Source organism: Trichechus manatus, unplaced genomic scaffold (genome assembly GCF_000243295.1).
Source record: "Trichechus manatus latirostris isolate Lorelei unplaced genomic scaffold, TriManLat1.0 scaffold00084, whole genome shotgun sequence".
Taxonomy (NCBI): domain Eukaryota; kingdom Metazoa; phylum Chordata; class Mammalia; order Sirenia; family Trichechidae; genus Trichechus; species Trichechus manatus.
Genome location: NW_004444020.1, coordinates 7,882,120 through 7,904,598, shown reverse-complemented (window position 1 = coordinate 7,904,598; position 22,479 = coordinate 7,882,120). Strand labels below are relative to the sequence as shown.

Below are 22,479 nucleotides of genomic sequence, written 5' to 3'. Positions count from 1 at the left end.
TACACAGAAATTACCCAAAAAAAAAAAAAAATTTAGACGAAATACGAGGAAAGGGAAATTTGTTCAACTAAATATTCAAAGTAATTGAATTAAGTTATGTTAAAACATATTACAAAAAACTTGTGATAGAAATAGACAGAATGAAACTAAATAAAAAATCTAGAACTAGGTCCAAGTAAATATGAGAGCATTTAAAATGGCATTTAAATTCAACATAGGAAAGCTGGTTTACTTAACAATGGAGGAAGCATAATTGGCTATTGATCTGGTGGGAATAAACTGTGGGCAGAAATAAAAGCCAGACAGTTAAAAATATAAAAGTAAAAAAATGAAACAAAAAAAAATAAAATGAAAAATATATTGCTATAATCTCCAGAATAAGGAGATCTTTGAAAACAGTATAAGAAACCCAGAAGCCACAAAACAAAGGGGACAGATGAGACTTTATAAAAATTAACTGTCTGTCAAAAGACACCATAAAGAATCTGACAACAAAGGACAAACCAGGAGAAAATATTTGGATCATTCAAATAACAAAGATTACTGTCTCTAATATACAAGAGCTGTCATAAATGGACTAGATGGATTAATAAAATCTAAAAATGGGCAAAGAATAGACTTAGAATAATCTTAGAAAAAGGAAACTAAGCCAGTGAACAAGATAATACACTCCACTTCACTAGTTAATAGATAACCAAACCAAACCCCTTGCCACTGAGTCAATTCCAACTCACAGCAACCCTATAGGACAGAGTTGAACTGCCCTGTAGGGTTTTCAAGAAGCAAGTTATGATTTCAAACTGCCGACCTTTTCGTTAGCAAGCAGACGCTGCTAATAGATAGTTAATAGATAGGAAAGAGCAAAATGACAACAAAATGCCATTTTCCAACTACTGGTTGGGCCAAAACTAAAGAGATTTATAACATCCAGTGCTAACAGGTATATGAGGAACCAAATATTGTCATCATTGCAGTTAGGCGTGTGAATTGCAGTAAGTAACCTTCATGTATGATTTGTTGGTGTCCAGATTTTTTCCCTTTGACCATTACTCCTTTTTAGGAATTTATTCTACAGAAAAAAAATGTTTCTCTTAATTATATACATATTAATGATGTTTTCTGAAGTTTATAGTGTCAAAAATCTGAAAATATTTTCATTTTTTTATTCTTTTATTGTGTTTTAGGTGAAAGTTTATAGGTCAAGTTAATTTCTCATGCAAAAATTAATACATATATTGTTTAGTGACATTAGTTGCAATCCCCACAATGTGACAGCACACTCCTCCTTTCCACCCTGGGTTCCCTGTGTCCATTTGATCAGTTCTTGTCCCTTCCTGCCTCCTCATCTTGCTTTTGGACAGGAGCTGCCCATTTGGTCTTGCATATCTGATTGAACTAAGAAAGAAGCACATTCCTCAAGTGTATTGTTTTTTGTTTTATAGTTCTGTCTAGTCTTTGTCTAAACAGTGGGCTTTGGGAATGGTTTCAGTTCTGGGTTAACAGTGCCTCCAGGGGCCATAGCTTCGGGGGTTCCTCCAGTCTCTGTCAAACCATTATGTCTGGTCCATTTAGATGAATTTGAGTTTTGTTCTACGTTTTTCTCCTGCTCTGTCCAGGACTCTCTGTTGTGTTCTCTGTCAGGGTGGTCATTAGTGGCAGCCAGGCGACATCTTGTTCTATCTAGTTCTTCTGATCTCAGGCTGCTGGAGTCTCTGGTTCATGTGGTCCTTTAGTCTTTTGGGATAATATTTTCCTTCTATCTTTGGTTTTCTTCATTCTCCTTTGCTCCAAGTGGGATGGGACCAATAGATACATCTTAGATGTCCGCTCGCTAGCTTTTAAGACCCCAGATACCACTCACCAAAGTGGAATGTAGAACATTCTCGTAATAAACTTTGTTATGACAATTGACCTAGATGTCTCCCAAAACTATGGTCCCGAGGCCCCAGCTACTCTGTCCCTCGGAGTGTTTGGATGTGTCCAGGAAATTTCTGTGTTTTTGCTCTGACCCAGTTGTACTGACTTCCCCTTTATTGTGTGTTATTCCCTTCGCCAAAGTTGATCCTTGTCTACTGTCTAGTTAGTGATTTCCCCTCCCTTTACCTCTCATCCTCGTAACCGTCAAAGAATGCTTTCTTCTGTGTTTAAACCTTGTCTTGAGTTCTTATAATAGTGGTCTCAAACGGTATTTGTCCTTTTGTAACTGACTTATTTCACTCAGCATAATGCCCTCCAGATTCATCCATGTTGTGAGATGTTTAGCAGATTAATCGTTGTTCTTTATCATTGCGTAGTATTCCATTGTGTGTATGTACCATAATTTATTTATCCATTCGTCTGTTGATGGGCACCTAGGTTGTTTCCATCTTATTGCTATTATGAATGTGCTGCAGTGAACATGGGTGTGCATAGATCTATTTGTGTGACTGCTCTTATTTCTCTAGGGTAATAGTCTTAGTAGTGGGATTGCTGGATCATATGGTATCTCTATTTCTAGCTTTTTAAGGAATCACCATATTGTTTTCCAGAGTAGTTGTACCATTTTACATTCCTACCCACAGTGCATAAGAGTTCCAATCTCTCCATAACCTCTACAGCATTTGTTATTTTGTGTTTTGTGAATTAGTGCCAGCCTTGTTGGGGTGAGATGGTATCTCATTGTAATTTTGATTTGCGTTTCTCTAATGACTAATGATAGTGAGCATTTCCTCATATATCTGTTAGCTGACTGAATGTCTTCTTTGGTGAAATGTCTGTTCATATCCTTCGCCCATTTTTTAATTGGGTTATTTGTACTTTGTTGTTGAGATGTTACAGTATCTTGCAGATTTTAGAGATTAGACCCTTACCAGATATGTCGTAGCCAAATTTTTTTTCCCAGTCTGTAGGTTGTCTTTTCACTCTTTTTGTGAAGTCATTTGATGAGCATAAGTGTTTGATTTTTAGGAGCCCCCAGTTACTTCGTTTCTCTTCTGGTGTTTGGTTTGTATTCTGTTTATGCCATGTATTAGGGCTCCTAGTATTGTCCCTATGTTTTCTTCCATGATCCTTATTATTTCAGATTTTATATTTTGGTATTTGATCCATTTTCAGTTAGTTTTTGTACATGGTATGAGGTATGGGTCTTACTTCATTTTTTTGCAGATGGATATCCAGTTGTCAGCACCATTTGTTAAAGAGGTTGTCTTTTCCCCATTTAATGGACTTAGGGCCTTTGTCAAATATCAGCTGCTCATAGTTGGATGGATTTACATCTGGGTTCTCAATTCTGTTCCATAGGTCTGTGTGTCTGTTGTACCAGGACCAGGCTATTTTGACTACTGTGGCGGTATAATAGGTTCTAAAATTAGGTATTGTGAGGCATCCCACTTTGTTCTTCTTTTTCAGTAATGCTTTACTTAATCCGGGGCCTCTTCACTTTCAATACAAAGTTGGTGATTTGTTTCTCCATCTCATTAAAAAATGTTGCTGGAATTTGGATCAGGATTACTTTGTATTTGTAGATCACTTTGGGCAGGATTGTTAACTCTTCTCTGAAAGTTCGATAGAACTCTCCAGTGAAACGGTCCATGTCAGGGCTTTTTTGTTGTTGTTGTTGGGAGCTTTTTTATTACCTCTTCAACCTCTTGTTTTGTTACATGTTTATTTATTTTTTTGACCTCGGTTTGTTTTAATTTGGGTAGGTAGTGTATTTGTAGAAATTTGCCCATTTCCTCTAGGTCTTCGAATTTGTTGGAGTACAGTTTTTCATAGTATTCATTTATGATCCTTTTAATTTTATTTGGGTCTGTTGTATCACCCATCTCATTTCTTATCCAGGTTATTTGCTTCCTTGCTTGTTTTTCTTTTGTCAGTTTGGCCATTGGTTTGTCGATTTTGTTGGTCTTTTGAAAGAACCAACTTTTGGTCTTCTTAACTCTTTGAATTGTTTTTCTATTCTCTATTTCATTTATTTCTGCTCACATCTTTATTATTTCCTTTCTTCTAGTGCCTGAGGGCTTCTTTTGCTGCTCTCTATTTATTTGAGTTATGGGGTTAATGTTTTGATTTTGGCCCGTCTCCTTGGATGTATGCATTGATTGCTATAAATTGACCTCTAAGCACTGCTTTTGCTGTGTCCCAAAGGTTCTGGTAAGATGTGTTTTCATTCTCATTTGATTCTGTGAATTTCTTACTGTGTCCTTGATTTCTTCTATAACCTAGTAGTTTTTAAGCAAGGTGTTGTTCAGTTTCCATGTATTTGATTTTTTTTTCTTTGCTGTTTCTTTTATTAATTTCTCTAATGGCATTATGGTCAGAAAAGATGCTTTGTAATATTTTGATGTTTTGGATTCTGTTAAGGCCTGCTTTGTGGCCTAAAATCTGGTCTTTTCTGGAGAATGTGCCTTGTGTCTTGGAAAAAAATATACTTGGCTGCTGTTGGGTGGAGTGTTCTGTATATGTCTGTTAGGTCAGGTTGATTGATTGTGGCATTTAGATCTTCCATGTCTTTATTGGGTTTCTTTCTTGTTGTTCTGTCCTTCATTGAAAGTGGTATTTTGACGTCTCCTACTATTATTTTGGAACTCTCTCTTTTCAATGCTGTTAGAGTTTATGTATCTTGGAGCCCTGTCACTGGGTGTGTATATATTTCATATGGTTATGTCCTCCTGGTATATTCACCTTTTAATCATTATATAGTGTCCTTCCTTATTCTATGTAGTGAATTTTGCTTTAAAGTCTGTTTTGTCAGAGATTAATATTGCTACTTCTGCTCTTTTTTGGTTGTTGTTTACTTGGTATATTTTTTCCATCTTTTGAGTTTTAGTTTGTTTGTGTCTTTGAGTCTAAGATGTGTCTTTTGTAGGCAGCATGTAGATGGAGTGAGTTTTTTAATCCATTCTGCCACTCTCTGTCTCTGTTGGTGCATTTAGTCCATTTGCATTCAGTGTAATTACTGATAGAATGAGTTTACTGCTGTGATTTTATTTTTTCTTTGTGATGTTGTTTTATTTGTTTCATTTAATTTTCTGTGCTGAGTTATTTTTCTTTCTTTTTTCCCAAATTTAGCACCATTATGCTTTTATTAAGAAATAGAATGATATCGATGGTTTTGTGAGGATGAAGATAATTATGCATTATCGAATTTATGGTTAGCTGATAATTTATTCTTTGCAAGAAACTTTTCTATTATCAGGCCTGATGCAGTTGAAAGCTGTCCCCCCTCCCGCTTTTCCTCTACCTTTTTTCTTTTTAACTTGTACTTTAGATGAAGGTTTACACAACAGACTAGCTTCTCAGTAAACAATTAGTACACATATTGTTTTGTGACATTGCTTACCAACCCCACGACATGTCTGTACTCTCTCTTTTCTATCTTGGGTTCCCTGTTAACAGCTCTTCTGTCCTCTCTTGCCTTCTAGTCCTTGCCCCTGGGCTGGTGTTCCCCTTTAGTCTCATTTTGTCCTATGGGCCTGTCTAATCTTTTGCTGAATGGTGAACCTCAGGAGTGACTTCATTACTGAGCTAAAAGGGTGTCTGGGGGCCATACTCTCAGGGTTTCTCCAGTCTCTGTCAGTCCAGTAATGCTGGTCTATTTTTCTGGATTAGAATTTTGTTCTACATTTTTCTCCAGCTCTGTCTAGGACCTTCTATTGTGATCCCTGTTTCAGAGCAGTCAGTGGTGGTAACCAGGCAGCATCTAGTTGTGCTGGACTTAGTCTGGTGGAGGCTGTGGTAGCTGTGTTTCTTTAGTCTTTTGGACTGATCTTTCCCTTGTGTCTTTGGTTTTCTTCATCCTCCCTTGTTCCCGATGGGGTGAGACCAGTGGAGTATCTTTATCTTAGATGGCCGCTCACAAGATTTTAAGACCCCAGACACTACTCTCCAAATGAGTAGTTTTTCTTTATCTATTTTCATCTTTTTCGTTGTTAATTTTGTGTTGCTGAGTATGTTTTTCTTCTTTTTTATATTGATGGGTAGGTTTGTTAGCTTCCTTGGTCGTGACCTTAAAATTTGCCTTTATTTTTCTAAGTTTAAACCGATCTTTTATTTCTTGATATCACCTTAATAACTTCCTCTCCATATGGAAGTTTTGTGACTACACTGTTTATTCCCTCTTTTGTGTTTTGACATTGTCATCATTTACATATTGACATCTCTGGTTCCGTATTTTCAGTCATATAGCTTTGACTTGTTTTTGCGACTTCCCTATCTAGGTTGGTAACTGGTTAAACTGTCCTGTGTTCTAGTCTTGGATGATTGTCTGATATTGTTGGTTCTCTAACCAGAAGATTCCCTTTAATATTTGTTGTAATTTTGGTTTGGTTTTTACAAATTCCCTTAACTTCTTTTTATCTGGAAATGACTCAGTTTTGCCATCGTATTTGAGAGACAGTTTTGCTGGATATATAATTCTTGACTGGCATTTTTTTCCTTTGAGGCTTTATCATGTCATCCCATTGCCTTTTTGCCTGCATGCTTTCTGCTGAGTTGTCAGACCTTAGTATTATTGGTTCTCCTTTGTAGGTGACTTTTTGTTTATCCCTAGCCACTCTGAAGATTCTATCTTTGTCTTCAGTTTTGCCAAGTTTGATTTTGATATGTCTTGGTGACTTTCTTTTGGGAAGTACCCTGTATGTAGTTCATTGAGCTTCTTGGATAGATGTCTTCTCGTCTTTCATTATATCAGGGAAGTTTTCTGCCAGCAAATCTTCAACAATTGTCTGTTATCCGCCCCCCTCCCTGTTCTGATACTCTGATCACTTGTAGGTGTTTCCTCTTGACAGTCTCCCATGTAATTCTTAGACTTTCTTAATTTTTTTTAATTCATTTTTCTGATTTTTCCTCAAATAAATTGGTATCAAGGGATTTATCTTCAGTCTCACTAATTCTGACTTCCATTGTCTCAGTTCTGCTCCTGTGACCTTATATTGAGTTGTCTAATTCTGAAATTTTATTGTTAATCTTTTGGATTTCTAGTTCTGTCTCTCTGTGGTTTCTAGCAGCCTGTTACATTTGTCATTCTGTTCTTGTATTGTTTTCCTGAATTCCTCTATTGCTTTCCCCGTAAGTTCCTTGGCTTGGTCCAGGTTTTGCCTGATCTCCTTCCTGATCTCTTTGAGAGCTCTGTATATTTGATTTTTGAATTCTATCTCAGGTAGTTACATTATCTTCTCTTCCACCAGAAGGTGTCCTGGTTCTTTATTGTGGATGCTTCTTGGAGCCATCTCGACCTGCTTCTTTATGTAATTTGATATTGACTGTTGTCTCCAAGGCATCAGTAAGTTATTATATTTATTTATTGTGTTTGTTTACTGTGTCATAACTTTTTGTTTTGTTTCTGTATACTCAAGTAGGCTGGGTGTGTGAGCTACTTTGGTTATTGGTGTCTTTGAAGCTCTCACGTCTTGTCTCCAGGTGATTAGAGCAGCTACTAGGTGTGTGAGCACAGGTGTCCAGGTGTTGGTCAACGAGTGTGTGGTGCAGACTTTTACCTACGGTCCTAGATGGGCAAGTAGGGGTGTGTAGGGCTCTTTGGAAGAGGCAGAGTTACCTGGCTGCTGTAGGGGGCTATGTGTGGAGCAGGGAGGGGACTGACATCTGCCCCTGGTGCCTGTGTGGAGGGCATGTCCCTGTCCCCTAGAGTACATAGTCACGGGGAGGTATTTCAGCTGGTCCTTAGGTACCCAGTGCTGTTGGCTAGAGGGACTGGGAGGCACCACTTATTCTCAGACTTCTGTCGTGGGTGACCTGTTGGAGTGGGTGATTACTGCCAGCCCTCTGGCCCCTGGTATGAGTGGGTGAGGCCCGTGTTTAAGGGGCAGGGTAGTGTCAGATATCAAATCTGCAGCTCCCCCTTGGCTGCTGCAGTTGAAAATGTGCTTCATGTGTATGCTCTGCCATTTTATGCTAATGAGAGCATGGGATGTTGAATCAGCCCACACAGGTCTAGTGGTGAAGGGTGCTGCAAGTCTGTGGACTCCTTATGCCAGTGGCTGGGTGAAGAGGCAGGGCTGATCTGCCTTGAGGTCCTGGCTTAGGGGGTGTGGCAGTTGTTGAATACTGCCAGACTGGTGTCAGAGCAGAGCAGGGTGGGGAGTGGGTGAAGGGAAGGAAGCACTTCTCTGCTATAAAACTCTGGGGAGACGGCTTATTTTGCCCCCATGAAGTAGATTAGACACTTGCACTTAACTTTTCGCAAGTCCAGTGCTGCTTCCACCCATCTCTGGAGGCATGCACAGACTCACCACCGCCCAACCTCACCAGACGTGGTGAGCCGCGTCCCGTAGGCTACTGGAGGTGGTGTGCACCGGCTGACCCAGCAGCAGGGCTTTGGCAGCCTCACGACTGGCACTTCTCCACTGCTTTTGAATTGTTTTTCCCTCCCCCTGCCACTCAGTCTGACTCTTCAGCTTTGTCTTTGATGATTCAGGGCTCCTAGATTGTCGTATATAATCGACTCACTTGTTTTTTCCGGTCTGTGTTTTAAGAGGGCCACCAGGAAGCATCTCGCTATGCTGCCATCTTGGCCCTTCCCTTTCTGGAAATACTTTGAATGACCAGTAGTAGGAGAAGGTTGACTAAATTATGGTACATAAATTGTGCATAACATTTTGCAGTTATTCAAGGTAATTATTCGTATCGTTACATAGTGACTTGAAAGATATTCAAAATCTGTTGTTGATATTTTAGAAATATATGGCATGACCATGGTTTTATTGAGGGAAGAAAAAGGAGGATTCAAGGAGACCCTGTTCTGAGCCTTGAAATTATATAGAAGGAAATATGGTAAAATTTTGGAATTACTTGACTCAGAAGTGTGGTATTAGAAGGAGCCAGGTATTAGGAGAGATCAGAGTTACCTCTTTTTCTTTACTTTGTATACCTGTTTCTTACTTATGACAGCAAGCATGGATTCTTATTAAAAAAAAAAAAGCAAAATACAGTAGACCTTAATTCTGACTTTAAAGTAATTAGTAATACAATATTGTTGCAGTTGCTTTTTATAATTGTGTTCACTTTTACTCCATGGTTATTGCAAAACTACTTATACTAATGTGTTTTGTTTTACCTTAGCAATGTCTGACCGCCAGGAGAGTGCTCTTATAGAACTAATGGTTTGTACAATTCGTCAAGCTGCTGAGGCACATCCTCCAGTGGGAAGGGGTACTGGCAAGAGAGTAAGTTATATTAGTGAGAAGTCACAATAAGGCTTTTAATATAATTAACTGTCTTAAAAATTTGTAAATTTTCCTGCTATTTGTATTCGTATAAATATGGAATTTTTTAAAACAATATATTCTATGGTGCTTCATCTTTATATCTCGTCTACTATACTCAGCTTCCAAAAATAGGTTGTTTCCTCCATGCTCCTATAGCACCTGTACCTGCTTCTATTATAGTACTTTAAAAAATTTTATGTTCATATCTGTTAAAAGTACAGTCTCTGAAGGCAAACTGTGTAATTTGCAACCGCTGCCATTTAGCATCTATGTGACTTTTAGCTAGTTGCTTCTTTTATGTGTGCTTTAACTTCCTTACCTATAAAATAGAGTTAATAAAATAATATGGTTGTTATTGGTATTAAAGATGAATTGGGAAAATCACGGACAAACAGACTACTGGGTAAGGTGGCATAAAGAGGTCAGCAAATCCTCTATGCAAAAAGAAAAGTATAAAACTGAAAAATATTGTCATAAACAACCATATTAGGGTTCTTGAAATTCACCAGAGGTAGACAACTAATTGAGATCCTTTTATTCTTGAAATAATGTTAGAGCTTTGGGAGTCTGCAACTTTTTTGCCTGGGATTACAGTATACACATACCCTGCAAGCTTGGTTGGCAAGAACTATAGTTTACCAGGGTGGTATTAGCCACAGAAATCAACAGCTTTGCTGCCAGAAGGGGTGGGCTCAGTATGGGACGAATGGCAGTAATATTCAGCTTTGTCAACTAGACGTGGCAAACTTGGTAAATACAAACAGGGAAAACCCACAGGTTGGATATTCTGAGGTTGTGGTCCTAGCTGGCGAGAGCAGTGGACCAGCCAGAAATTAAATTAGGAAATCCTGATTTAAAAAATGAAAGGGCAGTAAAAGGGTTAGATCGGCTCTTCACACATCTCTGGCTGACTGGGAAACTGCATGCTTGTGCAAGAGGAGACCCAGGACAACGCAATAAAAAATGAAAGTCAAAGCAAACTTAAGAACTAGCTGAACTTTGAATGTGCTTCCTACCTACAAACAGAACACTCAGCAGAGAGGAGAAACCTGGTAGAATTGAGGTGTTGGAGCACAGCCTCTGCCCCAGTCATTGAGTAACCACTGCATCTATTCAAACGTAAGGATGAACCCTGGGAAGACAGGCTGAAAAGCAATAAGAATTAAAAAATCAGCAGACACAGCAGTGGCCACACACCATGGAAGTGATAGATTACACAGTTTAAGTTAAATGAAGCAGAAAAATAAGTCAAATCCATAGTTACATTATCCAAAAAATATCCAGTTTTCAGAGAAACATGTAAGTGTGACCATACTCAGGGAAAAAATAGAAACGACTTCTGAGAAGGCCCAGATACTAGATTTAGCAAAGACTTCAGTGCACTTTTTGTAAATATGTTCAAGGAATTACAGGAAAATATAATAACAAGAAATAGGGAATATCAATAATGAAGAACTGAATAGAGTTGAAAAAATATAGTTACAGAAATTTAATATTCACTTGAGCTCAATAGCGGACTTGAGTTGCAGAAGAAAGACTGTCAACTTGAAGATGGCTCAGTAAGAACTATATTATGAAGAACAATGAGGAAAAAAGATTGAAGAAAAATGAACAGAACCTCAGAAATGTGTGGGAGAACATCAGGTGCACCAAAATATGTGTGATGGGAGTCCAGAGAGGAGAGAGTTAAAGGGGCAGGTAAAATATCTGAATGGCTGAAAACTTTCCAGATTTGATGAAAAACAATTCACAGATCCAAAAACCTTAACAAAACCCAGGTAGGATAAACGTAAAGAGGTCCACACCTAGACACATCATAGTCAAACTATCGAAAGCCAAAGACAAAAAAAATCTTAACAAAAGAAAAGCAGTTTATCTGGTGATTGACTTCTTATCAGAAACAGTGAAAGCCAGAAGTCAGTAGAATGACCTACAGAGTGCTAAAACAACAAAGTTGCCTGCCAAGAATTTTACATCCAGTAGAACTACATTTCAAAAATGAATGCAAAATAAGGATGTTCCCAGATAAACAATGAAAGAATTTGTTGCTAGCAGACCTGCCTTTCAGAAAATACTAGGAGTCCTTCAGACTGTAAGGAGTAATGCCAGATAGTACCTCTAATACACACGAAGGAATGAAGAGCAACAGAAATGATAAATATGCAGGTAGATATAAAAGGATACATGTACATAGACCAAGAGGCAGTCATTTGAACAGAGCAAGGGAATACTGCATGGTTTAAAATCAGGAAAGGTATGCATCAGGGTTGTATCCTTTCACCATACTTATTGACTCTGTATGCTGAACAAATAATCTGAAAAGCTGGACTATATGAAGAAGCATGTGGCATCAGGATTGAAGGAAGACTCATTAACAACCTGTGATATGCAGATGACACAACCTTGCTTGCTGAAAGTGAAGAGGACTTGAAGCACTTGTTGATGAAGATCAAAGACTACAGCCTTCAGTATGCATTGCACCTTAACATAAAGAAAACAGAAATCCTCACAACTGGACCAGTAAGCAACATCATGATAAACAGAAAAGATTGAAGTTGTCAAGGATTTCATTTTACTTGCATCCACAATCAATGCCCATGGAAATAGCAGTCAAGAAATCAGACGACACATTGCAGTGGGTGAATCTGCTACAAAAGACCTCTTCAAAGTGTTAAAAAGCAAAGATGTCACTTTAAGGTCTAAGGTGTGCCTGACCCAAGCCATGGTGTTTTCTTTCACCTCATATGCATATGAAAGCTGGACAGTGAATAAAGAAGACCAAAGAAGAATTGATTCCTTTGAATTATGTTGTTGCCAAAGAATATTGAACATACCATGGACTGTCAGAAGAATGAACAAATCTGTCTTGGAAGAAGTACAACGAAAATGTTCCTTGGAAGCGAGGATGGCAAGACTTTCTCACATACTTTGGACATATTATCAGGAGGGATAGTGTCTGGATAAGAACATCATGCTTCATAAAGTAGAGGGTCAGCAAAAAAGAAGACGACCCTGGACGAAATGGATTGACACAGTGGCTGCAACAAAGAGCTCAAGCATAGCAAGGATTGTGAGGATGGCACAGGACCAGACAGTGTTTCATTCTGTTATACATAGGGTTGCTATGAGTTGGAACTGACTTGATGGCAGCTAACAACATACAAGAATATGTTTTTTTCTTCTTAATTTCCTTAAAAATGCATGAGATTATTTAAAGCAATAATCATAGCACTGTACTGTTGAAATTAAAACATATAAATGTAAAATATGTGTGACAGTAATAACAAAAGGAAGAGGAAGTATATTGGAACAGAATTGCTGTATTTTCCTGGAATTAATTTAATATTAACCTGAAGTAGAGAGTTCTAAGTTAAAGATGTCTATTATACTCCCTAGAGTAACCACTCAGACCTACAAAAAGAAAAAATCAGCAGTAGAATTAAAATTGTACACTAAAATAATGTTTGTCTAACTTACAAGAAAGGAGCCCTGGTGGTGCAGTGGTTAAGCGCTTGACTGCTAACCGAGAGGTTGATGGTTCGAACCCACCCAGCGGCTCCATGGAAGAAAGACCTAGCATTCAGTTCTGATAAAGATTACAGCCCAGAAAAACCCTATGAGGCAGTTCTGGTCTGTCCTTTAGGGTCTATATAAGTTGAAATCAACTCGACAACACCTAACAGCAACAACTTAAAAGAAGGCAGCAAAGAATAGAGAAACATAAAAGATATGCGACTTATAGGAAACAAATAGCAAAATAGCTGATGTAAATGCAACCATATAAAAAATTACATTAAATATGAATATAGTAGATACTCCAATAAAAAGATAGAGATTTTCAGACTAGATAAAAAAGCAAGGTCCGACTATATTCTGTCTACCAGTGACACTTTAGATTCAAGAACATAAATATGTTGAAAGTGAAAGGATGGCAAATGATACCATGCAAGGAGGATTCATAACAGTGCTGGAGAGGTTTTTAATATTAGACAAGCAGAGTTTAAGACAAATGTTACTAGAGACAAAGAGGGACATTTCATAATGATAAAAGGTTCAACACACTGGAAAGATAATTTTATGTTTCTATATACCTAACAACAGAGCCCAAAGTACATGAAACAAAAACTAAAAGGATTGAAAAGAGAAATATATGCTTCAGCAATTATAGTTGAAAATTGTAATATTCTTCTCTCAATAATTAATAATAACTGGGTTGTCTGGGGGAGCTGATATTTTTTCTTCCAGATTATTATTGTCACTTCATGGTACTGTTTGCTTCTCTCCACCCTACATTTTTTTTAATCTGAAAGTTTGTACTAAAGGCTTGATCAGAATCAGGTTAGAGATTTTTGGCAAGAATGATTTTTTTTTACTGCATGTTACAGCATATCAGGAGTTTCATAATGTCCAGTTTTCCAGCAATTCCACTCCTAGGTATATAGCCATGAGACTTGAAAGCAAGGACTCAGATACATGTACGCCAATGTCCATTGCAGCAATAGTCACAGTAGCCAAAAGGTGGAAACAACCCAAGTGTCCAACAACAGATGAATGATAAACAAAATGTGGTATATACATACAATGGAATATTATTCAGCCATAAAAAGAAATGAAATTCTGATACTTCCTATGACATGGATGAACCTTGAAAACGTGATGCTCTGTAAAATCAGACTGAAACAGACAAATATTATATGATCCCACTTACATGAAATATACAGTAGTCCCCCCTTATCTGCAGGGGATACATTCAGAGACCTCCAATGGATGCCTGAAACTGCAGATAGTGCCAAACCCTATATATACAGTGATTTGTCCTATACATACATACCTATGATAAAGTTTAATTTATAAATTAGGTACAGTAAGAGATTGACAACTATAATAATAAAATGGAACAATTATAACAATATACTGTAATAAAAGTGAAGTGAATGATGGGGTGAGATCTCATCATGCTACGTACTCATTTAACATTTTTGAACCACGATTGACTGTGTGTAACTGAACCCGCAGAGAAAGAAACCGAGGATAAGGGAGCTCCTGTCTAAAACAGGCAAATACATACAGAGACAAAAGTTTATTAGTGAGGGGGATTGGAAGGAGGGAGGAATGGGAGGTATTGCTGACGATGTATTAAACTTCTGTTTGGAGTGCTGTAAAACTTTTGAAAAGGAGCCCTGGTAGCGCAGTGGTTAAAGCACTGGCTGCTAACTGAAGGTTCAGTGGTTCGAACCCACCAGCCGCTCCATAGGAGAAAGATGTGGCAGTCTGCTTTTGTAGAGATTTACAGCCTTGGAAGCCCTATGGGGCTGTTCTACCCTGCCTTATAGAGTCGGCTATGAGTCAGAATCAACTCGACACCATCAGGTTTGGTTTTGGTTTTTTAAAACTTTTGGGAATGATGATAGCACAGCATGGTGAACATAATGTCACTGAATTGTATACTTAAAAATGGTTAAAATGACAAACTTTGTGTAATATGTATTTTTTACCACAATAAAACTAGAATTCAAAAAAAGTTACTTTAAAAAGTATGTGTGTTCCACCGGCCTATTTGGGCATAACAAAACAAGAAGCTAGGACACAGTAAGAAAACAGTAAAAATATATATATGTAATAACTTATTGAAGGCTCAGAGACAACAGTCAATATCAAATCACATAAAGAGGCAGACCATGATGGCTTCAACAAGCAACCAAAACAAAGAACCATGAAACCTTCCAGAAGAAGAGAAAAAACCAAAAAACCACACCCACTGCTGTTGAGTCGATTCTGACTCATAGCAACCCCATAGGACAGAGTAGAACTGCCCGATAGGGTTTCCAAGGAGTGCCTGTTGGATTAAAACTGCCGAGCTTTTGGTTAGCAGCCATAGCTGTTAACTACTACACCACCAAAGTTTGGAGGAAGAGAAGGTCTTGGAATTACCAAAGGTGGAATTAAAAGGATTAATATGCAGAGCTCTTCAAGAGATCAGGAAGGAGATCATGCAAAACACAGACCAAGCCAAGGAACAGATAAAGCAACAGAGGAATTTAGGAAGCTTATAGAAGAGCAAAATGACAAATTTAACATGCTGCAAATATCCATAGAGAGAAAATAGAAATCCCAAAGATAAGCAATAAAATTTCAGAATTTAATAACTAAATAGAAAGTCACAGGAACAGAATTGAGGCAATGGAAATCAGAATTAGTGAGATTGAAGAGAAAGCACTTGATACCAATTTATTTTGAGAAGAAATCTGATAAAACAGTTTTAAAGAGTGATCCCTAAGAATTATGTGGGACTCTGTCAAGAAGAATAACCTATGAGTGACTGGAGTACCAGAACAGGGGCGGAAGCAGGCGGGGGTGGGGGGGGGATAACAGAAAATACAGAGAGAATTGTTGAAGATTTGTTGGCAGAAAACTTCCCCGATATCATGAAAGATGAGAAGATATCTATCCAAGAAGCTCATCGAACCACACACAGGGTAGATCGCAAAAGAAAGGCACCAAAGCATAGTGTAATCAAACTTACCAAAACCAAAGATAGAGAATTTTAAGAGTGGCTAGGGATAAACGAAAAGTCATCTACAAAGGAGAGTCAATAAGGCTAAGCTCGGACTGCTCAGCAGAAACCATGCAGACAAGAAGGAAATGGATGACATATATAAAGCCTTGAAGGAAAAAAATTGTCAGCCAACAATTACATATCCAGCAAAACTGCTTCTCAAATATGAGGGCGAAATTAGAGCATTTCCAGATACACAGAAGTTAAGGGAATTTGTAAAAACCAAACCAAACTGACAAGAAATACTAAAGGGAGTCCTCTGGTTAGAGAATCAGTAATATCCAGTAACAACCCACGACTAGAACACAGGACAGAACAACCAGATATCAACACAGACAGGGAAGTTACAAAAATAAGTGAAAGCTAGAATGCTGAATATAGGGAAACAGAGGTGTCAGTATTTAAAAGATGACAACATTGAAACAAAAAAGAGGGACGAAATAGTGTAGTCATAGAACATTCGTATGGAGAGGAAGTTAAGGCAAAATCAAGAAACTAAAGATTGTTTTAAACTTAGAAAAGTAGAGGTAAATTTTAAGGTGACCACAAAGGAAACTAACAGTCCTACACATCAAAATAAAAACCAAAAACAAAAAGACTCAACAAACACAAAATCAACAATAAAAAAGATGAAAATACATAAAGAATAACAACTGAGCACAGAAAATTAAGTGGAACAAAGAAACTGTCAACACTAAAAAAATGTACATCAAAACGACAGCACTAAACTCATACCTATCAATAATTACACTGAATGTAAATGGACTAAACGCACCAATACAGACACAGAGAGTGGCAGAATGGATAAACACGACTTGTCTATATGCTGCCTATAAGAGACACACCTTAGACTCAAAGACACAAGCAAAGTAAAACTCAAAGGATGGGAAAAAATGTCAAGCAAACAACAGTCAATAAAGATCAGTAGTGGCAATATTAATCTCTGACAAAATAGTCTTTAAAGCAAACTCCACCACAAAGGATAAGGAAGGACACTGTATACTGATTAAAGGGTCAATACACCAGGCGGACATAACCATAATAAATATGCACTCAACAAGAGGACTCCAAAATACAAACAAACTCTAACAGCACTGAAAAGTGAAACAGACAGCTCCACAATAGTAGCAGGAGACTTCAACACACCACATTTGGTGAAGGACAGAACATCTAGAACGAAGCTCAGTAAAGATGCAGAAGATCTAAATGCCACAGTCAACCAACTTGGTCTCATAGACGTATACAGAACACTCCACCCAACAGCAACCAAGTATACTTTCTTTTCCAATGCGCATGGAACATTCTCCAGAACAGAGCACATAGTAGTCCATAAAGCAAGCCTTAACAGAATCGAAAACATCGAAATATTAAAAAGCGTCTTTTCTGACCATAAACCATAAAAGTAGAAATCATTAACAGAAAAAGCAAGGGAAAAAAAATCAAACACATGGAAACTGAACAACACCTTGCTCAAAAACTACTGGGTTGTAGAAGAAATCAAGGATGGAATAAAGAAATTCATAGAATCAAATGAGAATGAAAACACATCCTACCAGTACCTTTGGGACACAGCAAAAGCAGTGCTCAGAGGTCAGTTTATAACAGGAAATGCACACATCCAAAAAGAAGAAAAGGCCAAAATAAAAACATTAACCCTACAACTCAAACAAATAAAAAGAGAGCAGCAAAAGAAGCTTTTGGCACCAGAAGAAAGGAAATAATAAAAATTAGAGCAGAATTAAATGAAATAGGGAATAAAAAACAATCGAAAGAGTTAACAAGACCAAAAGCTGTTCCTTGAAAAGATCAACAAAATCAATAAACCATTGGCCAGACTGACAATTGAAAAACAGAAGAGGAAGCAAATAACCTGAATTAAGAAATGAGATGGGCGATATCACAGCAGACCCAACTGAAATTAAAAGAATCATAACTGAATACTATGAAAAATTGTACTCCAACAAATTGGATAACTTAGAGGAAATGTACAGATTTCTAGAAACACACTACCTGTCTAAAATAACACAAACCGAGATAGAAAAACAAAATAAACATATAAGAGAAGAGTTGGAAGAGGTAATTAAAAAAAAAACTCCCAACAAAAAAAAAGGCCCTGGCCCTGATGGCTTCACTAGAGAATTCTGCCAAACTATCAGAGAACAATTAACAATGGTACTACTAAAGGTATTTCAGAGCATAGAAAAGGATGAGATACTCCCAAACTCATTCTATGAAGCGAGCATAACCTTTATATCAAAGCCAGATAAAGGCACCACAGAAAAAAAAATTACAGACCAGTATCCCTTATGAACATAGACACAAAAATCCTCCACAAAATTCTAGCCAATAGAATTCAGCAACATATCAGAAAAATAAATCACCATCACCAAGTGGGATTCATACCAGGTATGCAGGGGTGGTTTGACATTAGAAAATCAATCAACATAATCCATCACATAAATAAAAGAAAAGAAAAGAACCACGTGATCTTGTCAGTCGATGCAGAAAAAGCCTAACACTGATTCCTGATAAAGACTGTCAGCAGAATAGCAATAGAAGGGGAATTCCTTGACATAATTAAGGGCATTTATGCAAAGCCAACAGCCAGCATCATCCTAAATGGAGAAGGTCTGAAAGTGTTCCTCTTGAGAATGGGAACCAGACAAGGATGCCCGTCATCACCACTCTTATTCAACATTGTGCTGGAGATCCTAGCCAGAGCAATAAGGCAAGAAAAAGAAATAAAGGGCATCCAAATTTGTAAAGAAGAAGTAAAAGTATCTTTATTTGTAGATGATATGATCTTATATGCAGAAAACCCCAAAGAATCTACAAGAAAATGACTGGAACTATTAGAAGATTTCAGCAAATTATCAGGTTACAAGACAAACATACAAAAATCAGTTGGATTCCTCTACACCAACAAAGAGAACTTTCAAAAGGAAATCACCAAATCAATACTGTTTATAGTAGTCTCCAAGAAGATAAAATACTTAAGAATAAATCCAACCAGAGACATAAAAAACCTATACAAAGAAAACTGCAAAACATTACTGCAGGAAACCAAAAGAGACCTACATAGTGGAAAAACATGCTCATGGATTGGAAGTCTCAACATTGTGAAAATATTGATTCTATCCAAAGTGATCTACACATGGCAATGCAATCCCAGTCCACATTTCAACAACAGTTTTTAATGAGTTGGAGAAAAAAATCACCAATTTCATATGGAAAGAGAAGAGGCCCTGGATAAGTAAAGCATTACTGAAGAAGAAGAAGAAAGTGGGAGGCCTCACACTACCTGGTTTTAGAACCTATTATACTCCCACAATAATCAGAACTCCCTGGTAGTGGTATAACAGCAGAAACATAGTCCAATGGAACAGAATTGAGAACCCAGACTAAATTCATCCTGTGAGCAGCTGATATTTGACAAAGCCACAAAGTCCGTTAAATGGGGAAAAGACAGTCTCTTTAACAAATGATGCCGTCATAATTGAATATTCATCTGCAAAAAAAATGAAACAAGACCCCATACCTCGCACCATCTACGAAAACTAACTCAAAATGGATCAAAGACATCAACATAAAATCTAAAACGATAAAGATCGTGGAAGGAAAAATAGGGACAACACTAGGAGCCCTAATACATGGCATGAACAGAATACAAACCATAACTAAAAATGCACAAACCCTAGAAGAAAAGTAAGTTACTGTGAGCTCCTAAAAATCAAACACTTATGCTCCTCAAAAGACTCTACCAAAAGAGTAAAAAGACAGCCAACAGACTGGGGAAATATTTTTAACTACAACACATCTGATCAGAGTCTAATCTGTGAAATCTACAAGATACTATGAAACATCAACAACAAAAAAACTAATAACCCAATTAAAAAATTGACAAAGGACAGGAACAGACATTTCACCAAAGAAGACGTTCAGACGGCTAACAGATACATGAGGAAATGCTCACAAGCATTAGCCATTAGAGAAATCCAAATCAGAACTACAATGAGATATCATCTCATCCCAAGAAGACTAGCAATAATCAAAAAAACACAAAATAATAAATGTTGGAGAGGTTATGGAAAGACTGGAACAGTTTTACCACTGCTGGTGGGAATGTAAAATGGTACAACCACTTTGGAAATCAATTTGGCGCTTCTGTAAAAAGCTAGAAATAGACGTACCATATGATCTAGCAATTCCACTCCTTAAAATATATCATAAGGAAATAAGAATCATCACACAAATAGATACATGCACATGCCTGTTCATTGCAGCACTGTTCATTATAGCAAAAAGATGGAAACAACCTAGGTGCCCATCAACTGACGAATGGATAAACAAATTATGGTACATAAACACAATGGAATACTTCACAACGGTAAAGAACAATAATGAATCCGTGATATATCTCACAATGTGGATGAATCTGGAAGGCAATATGCTGAGTGAAATTAGTCAGTTGCAAAAGGACAAATACTGTATGAGACCAGTGTTATAAGAACTGAAGAAAAGGTTTCAACACAGAAGAAAACATTCTTTGATGGTTATGAGGGTGGGGAGGGATTGAAAGGGGTATTCACTAACTAGATAGTAGACAGGAATTATCTTAGGTGAAGGGAAGGACAACACAGAATACAGGGGAAGTCAGCGCAACTCGACTGAACCAAAAGCTTAGACGTTTCCTGAACACAACCAAACACTTTGAGGGACAGAGTAGCAGCGAGTTGGGTCTGGGGACCATAGTTTTGGGGGACATCTGGGTCAGTTGGCATAACAAAGTTTGTTGAGAAAATGTTCTGCATCCCACTTTGGTGAGTGGCGTCTGGGGTCTTAAAACCTTGCGAGCAGCCATCTAAGATGCATCAATTGGTCCCAGCCCACCTGGAGTGGCCATCTAAGATGCATCAATTGGTCCCAGCCCACCTGGAGCAAAGGAGAATGAAGAACATCAAAGACGCGAGCAAAATATTAGCCCAAGAGACAAAATTGCCATATAAACCAGAGACTCCATCAGCCTGAGACCAGAAGAACTAGATGGTGCCTGGCTACCACCAGTGACCACCTTGACAAGGAATACAGCAGAGAGTCCCTGAGGGACCAGGAGAAAAGTGTGGTGCAGAACTCAAATTCACGTGAAAAAGCCCAGTCTCACTGAGACTGGAGGAAGCCTCGAAGCCGTGGCCCCTGGACGCTCTATTGACCCTGAACTGAAACCATTCCCAAGGCCCACTCTTCAGACAAAGATTAGACTAAACTATAAAACTTAAAATAATACTCGAGAAGAGTGTGCTTCTTAGTTCAAGCAGGTACAGGAGACCAAATGGGCGTTTCCTGTCCAGAGGCAGGATGAGAAGGCAGAAAGGGACAGGAGCTGGTTGGATGGACATGGGAAACCTGGGGTGGAAAGGGGGAGTGTGCTGTCACATTATAGGGCTTGCAACTAGTGTCATATAACAATATGTGTATAAATTTGTTGATGAGAAATTATCTTGAGCTGTAGTCTTTCACCTAAAGCAGAATAAAAATAAAGACGAAAGATTACCTTTCTGCTCAGTATTAAGAGTTAAAAAAAAAAAAAAGTGTGTTTAACATAGGGCACTGCTACACATTGAGATTAAAACTCTAGAAAAATTATTTCTACATTGGTCCCAATATTTTTATGTTCATAATTGTGGTTTTATAGAAAGTTTATTTAATCTAAACAAGCAGTAACTTGTCTAAAATCTAGAGATTCTTAAATGAGTATCTATTTTAAAAAATAGTAAAGCAAAAACCAATCAAGCAAACCCATTGCCATGAGTCAAGTTCCAACTCATAGCGACCCTATAGGGCAGAGTAGAACTACCCCATAGGGTTACTAAGACTGTAAATCTTTACGGAAGCAGACTGTTGTATTTTCTCTCATGGAGCCCCTCGGAATGGCTAGTGGGTTCAACTGCTGACCTTTCGGTTAGCAGGCAAGTAAAGTGCTTAACCAGCGCACCACCAGGGCTCCAAAGTAATAAAAAAAACCAAACCGATTGCCACCGAGTCGATTCCAACTCATAGCGACCCTATAGGACAGAGTAGAACCTACCCCACAGGGTTTCCAGGGATCTACTGATGAATCAAGCTGGTGACCTTTTGGTTAACAGCCAGGCTCTTAACCACTGTGCCATCAGTTCATGTTAAATAGAAATTTGTATAAAACTAGATTTACTTATTTCAGTAATTAGTTTTTTAAAGCTCTTTTTAAAGTTCTCAGGTATGATGCTCTGTCATTCTGTGTAACATTTAAGATTTATAAATTAGCATGTAACGCTCTTATTTTTTGCCCATTTTAATTTATTTTCTAGGTGCTAACTGCCAAAGAAAGGAAAACTCAAATTGATGATAGAAACAAATTGACTGAGCATTTTATTATCACACTTCCTATGTTGTTATCAAAGGTATATTTTCATTTCCGTTTTTGTGATAATATGCCACTGAGTTTGATAACACTGTTCTGTGAAAATAATTATTTCTTTTCTCTGTGCTTCTCTTTCTTCTAGTATTCTGCAGATGCAGAGAAGGTAGCAAACTTGCTACAGATCCCGCAATATTTTGATCTAGAAATCTATAGCACCGGTAGAATGGAAAAGGTAAGACGTTATGAAATTGAAACTACTGTTATACTCAGTTTTATTAATTGGATTGTTTTATTTTTATGTAATTATATAGGCATATTTGTTA

At 37.7% G+C, this 22,479-nt stretch overlaps 1 protein-coding gene across 7 annotated transcripts in view; it reads left to right on the top strand.

Moving 5' to 3' along the window:
- Positions 1 to 22,479, top strand: part of STAG1 (STAG1 cohesin complex component) — a 552,131-nt gene that overhangs the window by 441,355 nt on the left and 88,297 nt on the right. For all 7 annotated transcript variants that reach the window (XM_023735988.1, XM_023735987.1, XM_023735981.1 and 4 more), the window contains 3 exons: positions 9,058 to 9,161; positions 22,104 to 22,196; positions 22,299 to 22,388. In XM_023735988.1, the coding sequence (XP_023591756.1) occupies positions 9,058 to 9,161; positions 22,104 to 22,196; positions 22,299 to 22,388 (287 nt within the window). The remainder of the gene's footprint in view (positions 1 to 9,057; positions 9,162 to 22,103; positions 22,197 to 22,298; positions 22,389 to 22,479) is intronic.